Genomic DNA, 13221 nt, shown 5'->3' with positions numbered 1-13221 from the left:
GGGGTGAAGGGTCAGAGGACGTGAGCTTGATGCTGACGGGCTGCTGGCTGCTCGGCTCAGGGTAGAGTTTGGCTTCTACAAACTGACAAAAAAAAACTGAACTCTTTGTGAACATTTGGGCTCTGAATGTCGTTCTGTGTTCAGTCAGAGACAATGCTCTGGTTCTGAACTTATGATTTGTGTTTTTTTCTTTATTTTTTAATTTTTTGGTTTTGTTTGGTTGATTTTTTTGCATGAATTAAGTTTGTTGTAATTTTTGATAAACAGTAAAACTGTAAATGAAATCTCTCGCTGTCTCTCTGTCTGTCTGTCTCTCTCTCTCTCTCTCTCTCTCTCTCTCTCTCTCTCTCTCTCTCTGGAAACCCTGGCTTGGTGTGTTTTATGCATGTTTCTCTTTTCATTACGTAATTACAGCTTGTGACATTTTTGCAAATTTTTTGCATAAGAAAAACAAAAAAAGAACATCCAAAGTTGAAAACCGAATACCTACCCAATGAATAAATATTCAAAGAGTCAAATATTTGAATATTCAGATTCAGCCCCGACAAAATTGCAAGGTAACTAGTCAAAATTCTGTGATTCAAAGTGGAAATTATAGATAGTATAGAGAGTGCACAGTATAATACATTATTAAAGCTACTAATGCCAAGTTGTCTTTTGATCAAAGCAAGTATCTAAATAAAAATACGATCCTTTATTTCTATTTATTTGAATTGCGTGTTTTCAGTAAATAACCATTATAGGTGACAAAAACAAAATAAAAAGATAACGTTGTGGCAATGATACCATGCAGTTGGCATACCAGTGCTCGACCCTTTCAGCAGCATTTATATTGGAAAAATGAATACACAGTGATATATACCATTACCGTCCGTGCCTCAAAATCATACCGTGATATCAATGTTAGGGCATACTGCCCAGCCCTGATAATACTTCAAAAGTCACAATTGAATCATTTTGTCTTAATACTAATTCTAGCGTCTTATCATTCTCACTTGTCTCCCTAACGTGTGAGTTGGTATCTCGTTCATTTATCTCACCATGACTGTTTTTTATTTGGTCATTCTTAAAAAATCTTTTCTGGCGGGAATGGACTTCCATACATTATTGTATGAATAACCATAACACGTTAAGAATGTATTAGTATTCAGGCTACAATGAATTGACCAGCTTATAATGAAGTATGTGTGTCCCCAGAGAGCAACAGCTGGGCTCAGGAGGACAACAGCTGAGCTAACGGATGGTAACCCCGACAACGGTAGCTCCGGCAACAATAACCCTGTCAACGACTCTCCCAGTCCTATACAGCCAACAGATCCAGTTACCATGGAGATCAGCTCATCACCACCGCTAACGGACACGGAGAGTGAAAACTTGGTTATCTGGGGCAGCCAGGAAGTAGAGGAGCTCCATTACCCAGAGGTCCATGGGCTGAAGCAGCCAGTCGGGGACGAGAAGGAGGAAGAAGAGGCTGCAGAAAAAGAAAATGTAATAAGAGATGCAGATGAGTGCGACTATCTGGTTTTTGCAATAGGAGAGCGAAAGGGAGATGACGAAGGAGGTGAAAGTGAAGGAGGACAAGACGGAGAGAGAGGAGGAGAGGAGGTAGAAGATGGAGGAAGAGGGGAAACAGAAGGAAAGGAGGAAGGGAATGGAGATACAGAGAGGGAAGAAGGAGGAAGAGGAGACAAAAAAGAAGAGGATGAATGCAGAGAGACAGTGGGAGAGATGAGAGATGATGCTCTGTCAGAGCTCTTCTTCATCTCTTGCAGCCCGGTGTGTCCGACATCATCAGAGCCCCTGATTGTCACCTCAGATCCTCCAGAGCAGCCTATAGACACCATGTTGCATGAGGCCTGGGGTCACGACCGTGGCAACAGAGATGACCTTAGTGACAGTCACCTCAGCGACTGCCTCCAAGCTGAGCTGGCTATCGTGTACTCGGACAGCGATGCAGGTGACGACCAATGGGCTAGCTTCGCGCTCTGTGATGTCACCAACCAGGAAGATGCAGGAGGAGGAATTCACGATAGCGTCTGTGATGGAGAGAGCAAGGAAGAGGAGAGAGGAGGACGCAATAAGGAGAGAGGGGAAGAAGAGGATGAGGCAGAAGTAGAGAGTGAAAAAGAGAAGCAAGGAGAGGAGGAGGAGAGGAGGGGAGGCAGGGATGGTGATGATGAAGAACAGATGATGTCGAGGAGAGATCTATTCCTGCGCTCACCTTCTGTCAGCTCCACAGCCAGCTCCACAGACCCTTACAGAAAGGTAGGACTTTACCTCTTTTTATGTAACTTTGAGCCCAAAAAGTTAATTTCCTGTTCATCTTGGCTCAGTGGTAGAGCAGGGTCGTCCTTCCATCAGATGATCGGCAGTTCGATCTCCGGCTCAGCCGGTCCATGTACCTTGCATGGTAGCCCCTGTCATCAGAGTGTGAATGGGTGTGAATGGGTGAATGATGACGTGTAGTGTTAAAATGCTGTGATTGGCCGAGAGACTAGAAAAGCGCTTTTCAAGTACAGACAAAAGACTATCTTATCTTTATGCCCTAGGAATTATGTTCACATTGAATGATTACACAGCGCTGAGTCCCGCCCCTCAAACTCAGACTGGCCGATCATATTGTAGCATGGGCTGGCTCTGAACAGGGTCCGCCAACTATCTGGCTGTGTTTTCTTCATTTCCAGGCATGGTTTTGAGGATTTCGAGCTAGTCACGCTTAAAAGAGCAATACATTATATTCAGATTATTAATTTGGCAGCAAACAACTATTTGATGTGTAAAGATCTAGGGGAGTAATGTCTATATAGCAGTTACAGCTTACCTGTGAGTGTGACGTTTACCCGACCAGTAGCGTCCTCGCAGAATTCTGGCACCCTCAGGTAAACAATGTTAGCTCGGTCAGCATGTTTGCCGTAGTCGCCGGCTAATGCGTTGCCATGATCAGAGACACTGAGCGGCAATCAATATGCTCTCAATCTGGTATCATGCACCTTTAAACGTTGTGTCTGGGGCACATTTAATAATGATATACGTTACTAAAACATTACATTTCTACGTAAAAACTTACATTAGCAGAGTACGTTAGAAGATCATTAACTAGCATTAGCACTTCTATGCTACGCTAGCTACTGAAGGTATACGGAATGTTTACACATGCTTTTAGCTTTTTAATGATTGTAACAGTGAATAAAGACTGACCTGGTTCTAATGGGGGCAGTAGCTCCGACAACGTGACAGAGTAGCAGCAGGGGGCGGGGCTTAGCAAAGTGTCTACTATGTTCAGTGCAGGTCCAGTAAAGAAAAGGTATAGTAGTGTGACCTGTATGTTGGGCTGGGCGATAAGTGGATATGAAAATGTATCAGTCAGTTTTACAATTTTACAATCAGTGTATAGCTGGAAATATTTACTTTTTTCTCTATATAATTTAGCTCTAAAACTGTTAATTTTGCACTTAAGTTCTTAATTAAATTAGAAAATATTTATATATATTATATATATTTAAGTTACGCAGGAGTATACAACAAGAGGCTTGAGGAATTTAGCTTAGCACCAAGATCGGCAGCAGGGGAAATAGCTCATCTGGGTCAGTTCAAAGTGACAGTCAGTGAAGCTCGCTTATTAACATGTGGTATGTTGTGTCTGCTTAATCCGTAGATATAGAGGTCAATTAAAAATATGAGGTGGTTATCAAACAACAGCTGGATGCAGTGACACCAACCTGTGTCACAGCCGGAGATGGGTGGATGAAAGACTTTTGTTAGACAGCATGTAACCCGTCCCCTATGGAGACAGCAATGCCCCTCACTGCCAATACAAAATCCTGATCAGTCCAATGACTTGTGTTTGACTTGTGTTGAGAGTTGTTGCCCCCTGTGGGCCACTGTAAGTAATTCATGGCAAAATTCTGATAATGGACCTGATGATGTTACTATACAGACATCAGAATATGTGAATCCTCCAATACTTGAGTTATATTTTCATATTCTCCCTCTTCCTCTGGAGGTCTATATATTGTAACACTTCTGTTAAATATGTCAGTCTCTGTTTATTAGTAATACTGTATGAATATTAAAATGTTTTTCAGTGGTGGGTCTGTTCTGAGACTTGTTTAATCATCTGATTGTGATCCTGGTCTTTTCTATCAGGCTCCTGTAGATTTCTGTGTGCAAGAAGAGACCCACAGTGAACATGTCTCCACTGAGCATGTGGACTTTCTGTTAGCCCGCCAGCAGTGGAGGAAGATGGAGGAGGTCAAAGGTCAGCCAATCCCCAAACCAGGGCTCAGAGCTCAGGGGAGCTTCCAGGGCACCCACACTTCACTGTACCCCCCCACTCGCAGCCCCCGACTCAAACACAGGTAGGAAGCATGGGAGTTACCAACAGTTCACTTGTCCTGTTTGGATGGAGCGTTATCAGACAGTATGTTTCCTTCTGACACTAGTTGAAAAATTCAATTCATAAAAAAACAAAACTGATTTAAATGAAACAGCTCAGTATATAATACAAATTGTGTATTTATACTGTATATCTTTTAATTGAGACGAATCACTTTCTTTGTCTTAGCAATGGATTTCATTTCAATTGATTTATTGTAAGTCTTTTTTCAAGCTAAACCATGAAGTTCTCTGGTTGCAGCTTCTTAGATGTGAGGACGGGCTGCTTCTCTGAACCTTGTGTGATAGTAAACTGAATATCTTTGGGTTGTCGACTATTGCTCAGAAAAAACAATAACTTTTGAGGATATCTGATTGGGCTTTAGGAAATTATGATGCGCATTGTTCACTATTGTCTGAGATTTTTATTGGCCAAAAGAACATTGATGAGTTGAAACAGCCCCGAGGCCATCGTGAGTCATTCTTACAGGTCTCCTGCCCCCAAATCCAGATTGTCCCACTGAGTGACAGGGTCTATAACACTGAGTACACATTCTCTATTTTGTCATCTTCTACTTACTGTAGAGCCCAAACAGCACTTATTATTTTATACTTTATCTTATCTATACCTCATTTATCAGACGAAATAAGCACACAGCGTGAAAGTGTCCAGCTGACCTGTTGACACTGTAAACGGAGGAAAGACATATTTTGAATACTTGGGGAATCCCTGACTAAGAATTAGTCCAATCTGTTTGTAAAAGTCTTGTCTATCTGAATAGAATCATATTGTTTTTGCTTACTGACTCTGTATTTCTGTTCTTTTGAAAAATAAGAAAAACAACCATATTATATCGCTTAGCTGTCATTTCCGATTAATGGAAGCTGTTTTTGTGTGTCGTGTGTGTGTGTGTGTGTGAGTGTAGGTGTGTGAGAGAGTGTGTGTGTGAGTGTGAGAGTGTGTGTGTAGGTGAGTGTGTGTGTGTGTGTGTGAGTGTAGGTGTGTGAGAGAGTGTGTGTGAGTGTGAGAGAGTGTGTGTGTGTGTGTGTGTGTGTGTGTAAGTGAGTGTGTGTGTAGGTGAGTGTGTGTGTGTGTGTGTAGGTGTGTGTGTAGGTGTGTGTGTGAGTGTGTGTGTGCTCCTCTGTCCAGACTGAAACTACTGAAGCGGAGCAGGGATTGATATAGAGATGTGGTTTCTTCTCAAATAGAACTTTTGTTCCTGTTCCATTGTTCACTTTATTGTTCCATTGCATTGTTCACTTTGAGATTCACGAGTCTTAAATGCGCTTGAACAGGAGGTAGAGATGTGAAAGTGTGTCCTTCATGTACTGTATATTCAGCTGCCTTGATAACTAGTGTGTCACGTGAATGGAGCAATGCTATATACAAACATACATGTTACACCGTTAATACAGTATAAAGTAAAACAACTATTCAATTTACAGCCAAAGACAAATACAAATAAATACAGACAAAAACTATGAATTGAATTAAATGAAACAAAAGATGTTGAGATGTTTTCCCTTCATCTTGAGAAGAGCTCTCTTATTTGCATCATGTTGGTTTCATCTTGGTGGACAGTCACACATCTGTCATCACATTTCTTTCAGGCCACATATGATCTTATACATGTTTTCATTTGGAATCTGTAGTTGGGGTGAATTTACTGCGGTGCTCCTTCAGCACCCACAAACCTGCCCATGGTATTGGTATTTAGTTTGACTATTTGATCATATGGCCTGATATCATTGAAGAGCTGGAATACTTTCATACACAATATCAATGAGGTGCTGTCAGGCCAAGTGGAGAAATGTTTTTTTTAATTTAACTTCAAAGTCAACAAAAGCTTGAATGGCTGTGTTTACAGGGGAATTTAGAATTTTCAATGGAAGCACAACTCTGTAGCTTTAGTTCATCTTAACTTAAGCTGGGTTTCCTCCTGTCCTCTCAAAGGGAGATCCATCCACCAGTGCCCAGGGAGCCCACCCTGTCCTCCACCCTGTCCCCCAGTTCAGAGGACTCAGGCCTGGATGACTTGTCCTACCGCAGCCCGCTAGAGGAGCCAGAGAGTGCAGTGGAGAGAGAGATCCGACTGACTCTGGAGAGGGAGGAGCGGCACCGCAGAGAGAGGGGGGTGATTACACAGGGCCTCACTATACCCAGGTAACAGAACATTATTATTATTAACAGGGAAAATAAAGTGCTGTTTTCCTTTTTGCTACACTTTAATAATGTGGCATTGCAGAGCATTATAGTGTGGGTTAGTATCGGGGGGGGGGGGGTTACAACTGAATGTCCCTGTGTTGCAGAATGACAATAAATGATCCTTGAATCCTTGAACGTGAGGTTGGAACAGGTTGAGAGGAGGAGACGGTTGGAGTGGTTTTCTGCTAAATGTGCCACCATCTCTGAATTCCCACTGCACGGTACGGCTCGGCTCAGTTTGAGTACCTGTGGACGGTGCCTTCTCAAACTGAAACTGCTGTGATATCAATGTGACAGAAACAGTGTGTTCTCTTGCTGGATCCTTTCATGAGCAACCGAACAGAGGACGAGCTTTTTGTTTGTCATTTGACCACGGCCTGCCATTTGTAAAGATCTCGGCCGAGTGTAATTCGCACACTATTGATAGTAGCTTGGCTATTTTGAAAATAATGTTTGTGCGTATTATCTCTGACCAATCACTGTTGCTGTGTTTTAACTCCACCTTCTAGTACTGGCTCAGCTCGTTTGGAACAAGTACCAAAAAATGCACCAGGTACCACTTACTAGTCGAGCCGTACCAAGCAGTGGAAATGTGGCATTTGTTCACCAGCTTGTCATCAAATGTGTCTGCTGTGTGCTGCTGGGAAGGTTATTTACCGAGGGTTCATTAGAGCTTTGTTTCTGTCAACAGCTGACTGTTGAAAGCAGTTTGAGAGCGAGTGTATAGGCAGCAAAACCAAAACAATGAGCGAAGAAAGGCTTCACCGCAGAGCTGAGGAGAACTGCTGAGTTGGTGATAATTCTCTGTTTTGGCACTTTGGGCAAAACCTAATCATCATTTATCACATTAACGTAAAAAGATAAAAAAATATGGAGATGCAGTATTGCATTCAACTGTCACGGGGCATGATGGAGGACTCAAACGCAGACCAGGCAGAGTAGCGTGAAGCAGGCGTTTTATTCAACACAAAAAGGAATAGTTACCAACACAACAGGGAGTCCAAGCACAAGACAAGAGACGAAGGGGAAAATCCAGCGGGAAACGAGGCAGGGCAGGCAGACGGGGAAACCGGGAACAGGACGAGCACAAACGGGCGGGTAGAACACAAACAATGACCTGGCAGTGAGTGACTGAGAGGCAGGGGTTTATAAAGTGGCTTGAACAGGTGAGGGGAGTTGTGCTGATGAGGAGTGAGTGACTGACAGGTAGAGTGAGGAGGGTGAAGCTACACAAAGACACACAGAACACACAAGGCAAAGCCTGATCGTGACACCAACAAACGTTTTGTGCAGAATCACCTATATTCCAAGGCAAAATAGCCAAAATGAACTTGTTTCAGACTGATTGTTCTGTTTCTTTTGTTCTGTGTGCAGACCCTCCACCTCTCAGACAGGACGATCTCCACCCAGACCTCCAGCCTGCCGCACCCCCACCTTGTCCATCTCCCCATCCCCTGCATGCTCCTCTTCCCTTCCCCGTTCTGTCTACCATGAAATGACGGCCAATAATGTCATTATCTTGGAGCCCGACTGCTCCAGCTCCGCCTCCAGGAACCGCTTACTATCTACCGCAATCGGGAGCCTCTCCAATTGGCCGATTAGCCAGGATGCTGTGACTTCCGCCAACGTCATCGTCGTGGAAACCTCCAACCTCATCATTCGCAGCGCTTCCGAATTCTGTCTAAGCTCCGCCCCGGTGTCCACGGAAATGCAGGAGAGCACCTTCTTGTCCAATCCGTTCTTTAAGCTACGCTCCCTCAGTAGCCAATCGCTGGTGGAGCAAGAGATCCGCATGGTGAGGCAGAGGGAGGAGGAGTGGAGGAGGCAGCGGGAGGAGATGTGGAGGAGGGGGAGGGAGGAGGAGTGGAGAGGGAGAGAGAGGTACGACACTGTGCTGGTGTCTCCGGGCCTGAGCGATAACATCAGTTTCAACGGTACATATACGAATCATGGCCACTTATCCAAGTATCAGGAATCTGTTTCGTTGTAGTGCAGAGAGGTCAAACAGTTCGACTGAGCACCAATCAAACCAAACTGCTGCTCTCCTGCACATCATTTATTGATTGCCTTAATTCAAAAAATTGGGGGGATTTAGTTGGGGATTCAAAATAGTGTCAGGATTAATTAGACGATAGTGTGTTTTCACCGTTCTTAGTCCATTGCTGAACAGAACACGAGTCAATACTCTGTACTGGATGTGTAGGATGAAAAATACATTCAAAAACCTGCTTTCAGCCTGTAATGGTAATGTTATGTAATTATAATATAATAAGATAATTATTTTTTTGAGATTGAATTGTCTTTTTGTTTCCTTTGTTTTTATTCCAGTGCCAGAGGTTCTAGACAGATGTGTGTCCTCTCCTTCGTCCCCCTCCAGGACCCGCAAAATGGAACGATCCAGCATGTCTTGTGACCACAAGGTTTGCTTACACACACACATGCACGCACACACACGTCCCTGTGCGATCTTTGTGTGGACCCTCATTGGAATAATACATTCCCCAGCCCCCTACCCTAACCTTAACCATCACAACTAAATGCCTGACCCCAACCCTAACCCAACCTAGACCTAATTCTAACCTGAACCTTAAAACCAAGTCCTAAACCTCGAACAGGTCTTCGAAGAGGTGAGAAGCAGCCAATTGTAGTATATATATATAACACACACACACACCCCCACACACACACACACAAACTATGCACAGTATCTGTCTATCTATCTGGAGACCAAGTAGAAATACTTGGTTATCTTCTCATCAGTAGTATGTCACCTCTGACATCACAGAAGAAGACATGATGTATTCATCAGTCAAGATTTACTGGGCAAGATTCCAAACAATGACCCTTAATTAGGTCCCGCCCCAAGAATGCAGACTGGCCAATCATAGCGTAGCATCGGCTAGCTCCAACCAGGGTCCGACAACTGTACGGCTCTGCTTCCAACACTCTCATGCATTGGTTTCAGATTTTCCTCACTTTCAGGCTGGTTTTGTAGATTTCCTATTTAAACCCAGCTCGGCTTTTCTAAGTAGGCTAATACATGTTAGACACACAGCATTGCAGGCTAGCTAGACATAGTCCAGCCTGCTCTCCTAAAAATATGTTCCCATGCAACAAAACTGCATTGTCAATTACATTTCAAGGTAAACATAATTTCTCCCAGATTACATTTGTTTTTGACTTATTACAAATAGATTTCAAATCATAGTCAGTTTGAGGTGGATCAAACAAACACTGGACTTGACCCATCGTGTCAATGCTACAATGACTTCTATCACCTGCTCAGCTTTTATATTTTATAGAACCGTAGAAGCCGCTAAAATGTCAGGAAGGTGTATAGGTATGAAGAAATAGATACTGCCCCCAAACTCACTAACGAGTCTGTTGAACACCCTGAAAGCTGCATGAAATGACATCTTGTGTCCACATGGGGGCAGCACAATAAGCTGACAACACAACATTGACATGTTGACGACAACTTTAAATCTGAAGCAGTTGTCTCGTTACAGATCCAGTAGAAGCAGAGACACAATAGCATTCATTTGGAGTTGTGTTTCGGCTCTCTCCTCCTGAAAACACATGTGGTTCTTTAGCTGCTAGAACGCTCAGTATTGATCTATTGATTTCATAGAAGTACTGGTGATGGAAATGACTGATACAGTACACAGTACATACACAGTACTTTATAGGACATATACAGCTCACCAATGAGCAAACATTTGACTCAACATAAGATTTTATTCCATGACAGTAATATTTACTCAAACATGTCATGTCCTCCCTGATGCACTATTTGTGATGTTTACTCTCACACAGCAGCTGAGCATAGTCCACTGTGTCGGATTGCTTCATGTATCAGTACATGGCATGAAAATCATATTTTCATTGTTAAAGTTGTTCTTTTGCAATTTCTATTTTGGGTAATTTATTTCTTCCTTTACTCATTCATTCATTTGTTTTGTTTAATAATTGTGAACTTTCTGATTCATTGAATCAATTGGACTGATTAATTATTACATTTATTAGTTCACAATTTAGCAAATATATTCATTATTCGCCATCACTCTTGCATTCATGCGTCTAATAATTCCTCCAACCATTCCGTCCTTTGTTTATTTTTCCATCCATCATCCATCCATCCATCCATCATCCATCCATCCAACCATCATCCATCCATCCCATATTCCATCCATCCATCATCCATCCATCCATCATCCATCCATCCAACCATCATCCATCCATCCCATAATCCATCCATCATCCATCCATCATCCATCCATCCATCCATCCCATAATCCATCCAACCATCATCCATCCATCCATCCATCCATCCATCCCATAATCCATCCAACCATCATCCATCCATCCATCCCATACTCCATCCATCCATCATCCATCCATCCCATAATCCATCCAACCATTTCCATCCATCCACCCATTTTGGCTCTAGTGGTTCAGCTGAATGTCCCCCTCCCTCCAGTTCCCCTCATCCCTCTCTTCGATGCCAAGACGACAGAACGCCATGGCGCAACGATGGGAGGCCTCCCTATTAGCCAATCAGAAGAAGGAGTAACCAACAACGCTCAGCTGTCAGCCATTTAAAAGCCAAAATGACATCTTACGCCTCTGTTACTTCCTACTGCTGTCCAGAAAAGTCACACAGTGTACTGCAATGTTTGTCAAAACTTTGGGTTTGAACCAATGGGTCACAAATGTGTTGTCTGTGGGATGCCCTGTGAGAGGACTGTTTATAGATGTTTATGAATTATGGTACTCGTACAAATGTAGATATTTTTTGATTTTTATGACTATGACTGACTGTAATGTAGTGATTTTAAACTTTTTCTGGGCAGTCGCCCAGAAATTAATTTTAGATATTGATTTAGTCTCTATATTTTCATGTGACTAACAGCATACAGCCTTTATTTTAAGATATTGTAGCTATGCAGAGACTTGACAAATTACATGCAAAAATTATTTAGCATGTCGTGATCTTTTCAAATGACAAGTCATAGTATTATAAAGGTGCCAACCCAGACTTTAAAATTCTCTGCCTTAAGCCGGGGCCACACTGCCTGTATGTACAGCGCAGAGCTGCTGTGTGTGTCACGCGTTTGGCGTCCAAACAGACAGCGTTGATGCTGCTGCCAGGCTGTCTTTCTACGGAAAGTTTGCCATTCATAATGGCCAGAAGGTTTCATTGCATTCCATTACAATTTAATTTATATTTGTTTCAGAAGTTAAGAAGCGTGTGCTCATTTTCAATAATAATAACACTCTATTCATTTATGGAGCCATGCAAGGCACTGCCCTGCAAATATTTAAGAATAAAAGCCTAAGTGAAGGGACGCTGTTCCAGAAAGATCCCTGAGGGCTTTCATTTTGAAACGTAAACAGGACATGTCGAGTTAAAAATAAATATGAACTTTTTCTGTCTGCGACATGTTCTAATGATAACGACATTGAAGCTGTTGTGCTGTTAATGGTATGAAAAGATCATTTTTGCAGCCTACCTTTGCTGTGAACTGTGTGGTAGGCAGAAAAATGAGGCAAAGTAATTTGGGATGTTAAAGTTATGTTAGATTTAACAAAGATTTCCCTGCACATTTAAAGTTACACTGTAAACACAAATTCTCCCTTCAAATCATCTTACACATCCTGGTCACTAACCTGTACAGTGCATCAACCAATCTGTTAAATCCTAAACTAACTTAAGGTGCCTTGAGACTATAGCTCAGTGCATCAATCTAGTGCATGCTGTCAATGCATAAATAACTGTAGTGGTAACTCTTCTGTTAGTACTAAAATAAAATAAAACAAACAATACCACACAGTTAACTCTGAAACTAAGAACATGAAACATTTGGTCCATTAATAAAGAGAAATGATGCAGTATACCTCAATATACTCACAACATTTGATCTTTGTGCTAGCTCAAACCCTCGTATGGCGGCCACGCACACCAATCCCATACAGCACAAGCGCTGCTCACACAGGCAGTGTGTTTGCTCGGACCTGTTAATACAGGCGCCCAAATAAAAAGCAAGGGAGCGTGGCCCGGGCGTCAGTGAAATGTTATAAAGAGCCAAATTCAGATCAAAAGAGTTTGGATGTTCCAGGTGTCAGCCATTTATCACTGTCGCACAGATTGTAGCTTCTGCCTCTTCTTTGGAAGAGGTTGGTTGGAACCCAGAACGGGGCGCATGCATACAGTCTTTTTTCAGGATATTGTACCCTCAAAGTTGCAAGCCATGCTAGTTTTATTTACTCCTACATCAGCATGGCAAATGGATCATGACATGGACATGTTTGATGTTCAATATTAGCTTACAAATTGAAGCTGAACTCATTTTTTAAATAATGAAACCTTTTATTAGATAGCTACTAGTGCTGGGCAAGTTAACGCGTTAATTTCGCGTTAACCCATTCATTAATTAATGCTGACAATTATTTTATCGCGCGTTAACGCATTTTTTTAAAATTTATTCTAATTTATTTTAGAAAGACGAGACAATACATAGACATAACAACAAGAGGATGACAAGAACAGTGGGATAAAAGCCAGCAAACATCCTATAGTCAGTTGTGTGTGTGTGTGTGTGTGTGTCCTTAAACCTTTTGAGATGGGAAAAAAAATAATA

General features: G+C 42.3%; 1 protein-coding gene across 3 annotated transcripts; it reads left to right on the top strand.

The window, feature by feature from the left end:
- The first annotated feature begins 1693 nt into the window (after positions 1-1693).
- LOC116400712 (uncharacterized) lies at positions 1694-13001 on the top strand. 3 transcript variants are annotated; one of them, XM_031878679.1, is made up of 6 exons: positions 1694-2265; positions 4147-4358; positions 6329-6538; positions 7955-8514; positions 8909-9000; positions 11061-13001. In XM_031878679.1, the coding sequence occupies exons 1-6, from the start codon at positions 1729-1731 to the stop codon at positions 11151-11153; spliced, it is 1704 nt and encodes a 567-aa protein (XP_031734539.1). In that variant the 5' UTR covers positions 1694-1728; the 3' UTR covers positions 11154-13001. The 3 variants fall into 3 exon arrangements, with proteins under 3 accessions (XP_031734539.1, XP_031734540.1, XP_031734537.1); XM_031878680.1 differs by having other exon boundaries at positions 11031-11105; XM_031878677.1 differs by lacking the exon at positions 11061-13001 and having other exon boundaries at positions 8909-10759.
- Positions 13002-13221: the final 220 nt, after the last annotated feature.

The sequence above is a fragment of the Anarrhichthys ocellatus genome, unplaced genomic scaffold (assembly GCF_004355925.1).
Source record: "Anarrhichthys ocellatus isolate YVR2014 unplaced genomic scaffold, GSC_Weel_1.0 scaffold192, whole genome shotgun sequence".
Classification (NCBI taxonomy): Eukaryota; Metazoa; Chordata; class Actinopteri; order Perciformes; family Anarhichadidae; genus Anarrhichthys; species Anarrhichthys ocellatus.
The sequence above is the reverse complement of the archived record's forward strand: the minus strand, read 5'-3'. Positions and strand labels throughout refer to the sequence as shown.